Source organism: Fulmarus glacialis, unplaced genomic scaffold (assembly GCF_000690835.1).
Source record: "Fulmarus glacialis isolate BGI_N327 unplaced genomic scaffold, ASM69083v1 scaffold10539, whole genome shotgun sequence".
Taxonomy (NCBI): Eukaryota; Metazoa; Chordata; class Aves; order Procellariiformes; family Procellariidae; genus Fulmarus; species Fulmarus glacialis.
In genome coordinates, this window is record NW_009235202.1 from 1 (window position 1) to 466 (window position 466).

The 466-nt window shown below is 64.8% G+C and overlaps 1 protein-coding gene across 1 annotated transcript in view; it reads right to left on the reverse strand.

Annotated features, from left to right (window-relative positions):
* Positions 1-7: 7 nt before the first annotated feature.
* ZNF687 (zinc finger protein 687) overlaps positions 8-466 on the reverse strand; it is a gene marked incomplete at its 3' end in the record, with an annotated part of 8,033 nt that continues 7,574 nt past the window's right edge. The window contains exon 8 of the mRNA XM_009585927.1: positions 8-214. Within this exon, the coding sequence (XP_009584222.1) occupies positions 8-214 (207 nt within the window). The remainder of the gene's footprint in view (positions 215-466) is intronic.

Genomic DNA, 466 nt, shown 5'->3' on the forward strand with positions numbered 1-466 from the left:
ACTCCCGGCACTGGTGGGAGCTCTCGTCAGTCCGGTGCTGGGGGATGTGTTCCTGGAAGTCGGCTGAGCTGCTGGCGAGGTAACCGCATTTTCGGCACCGGAAGGGGGCTTTGCGGTCGCCCTTGGGGTTTTTGGAGGGAGGGGTGGTGCTGTCAGGCTCCTCGCTGCACGAGTCGCCCTCGTCCGAGGACAGCTTCCGCTTCCGACTGGACACCTACGGGGATGGTTTGCATAAGCTTTAATGGGTGCCCGACTTGAGCAGCTCCTGCCATAACCCAGCCTCCTCGGGGATTTCCCAACGGGCTCGTACAGATACTTGCTCGGATAAAGGCCCGAGGGGCCTTGGCCGGCCCCAAGAGCTGTGGCCCTGCCGGTAACCCTGGCCAAGGGGGTCCCACAAGGGTCTCTGACTTGCCTGGACCCCTCGCGGCAGGTGCCTTCGCCCCTCGCCGCCTGGGGGAGCCTC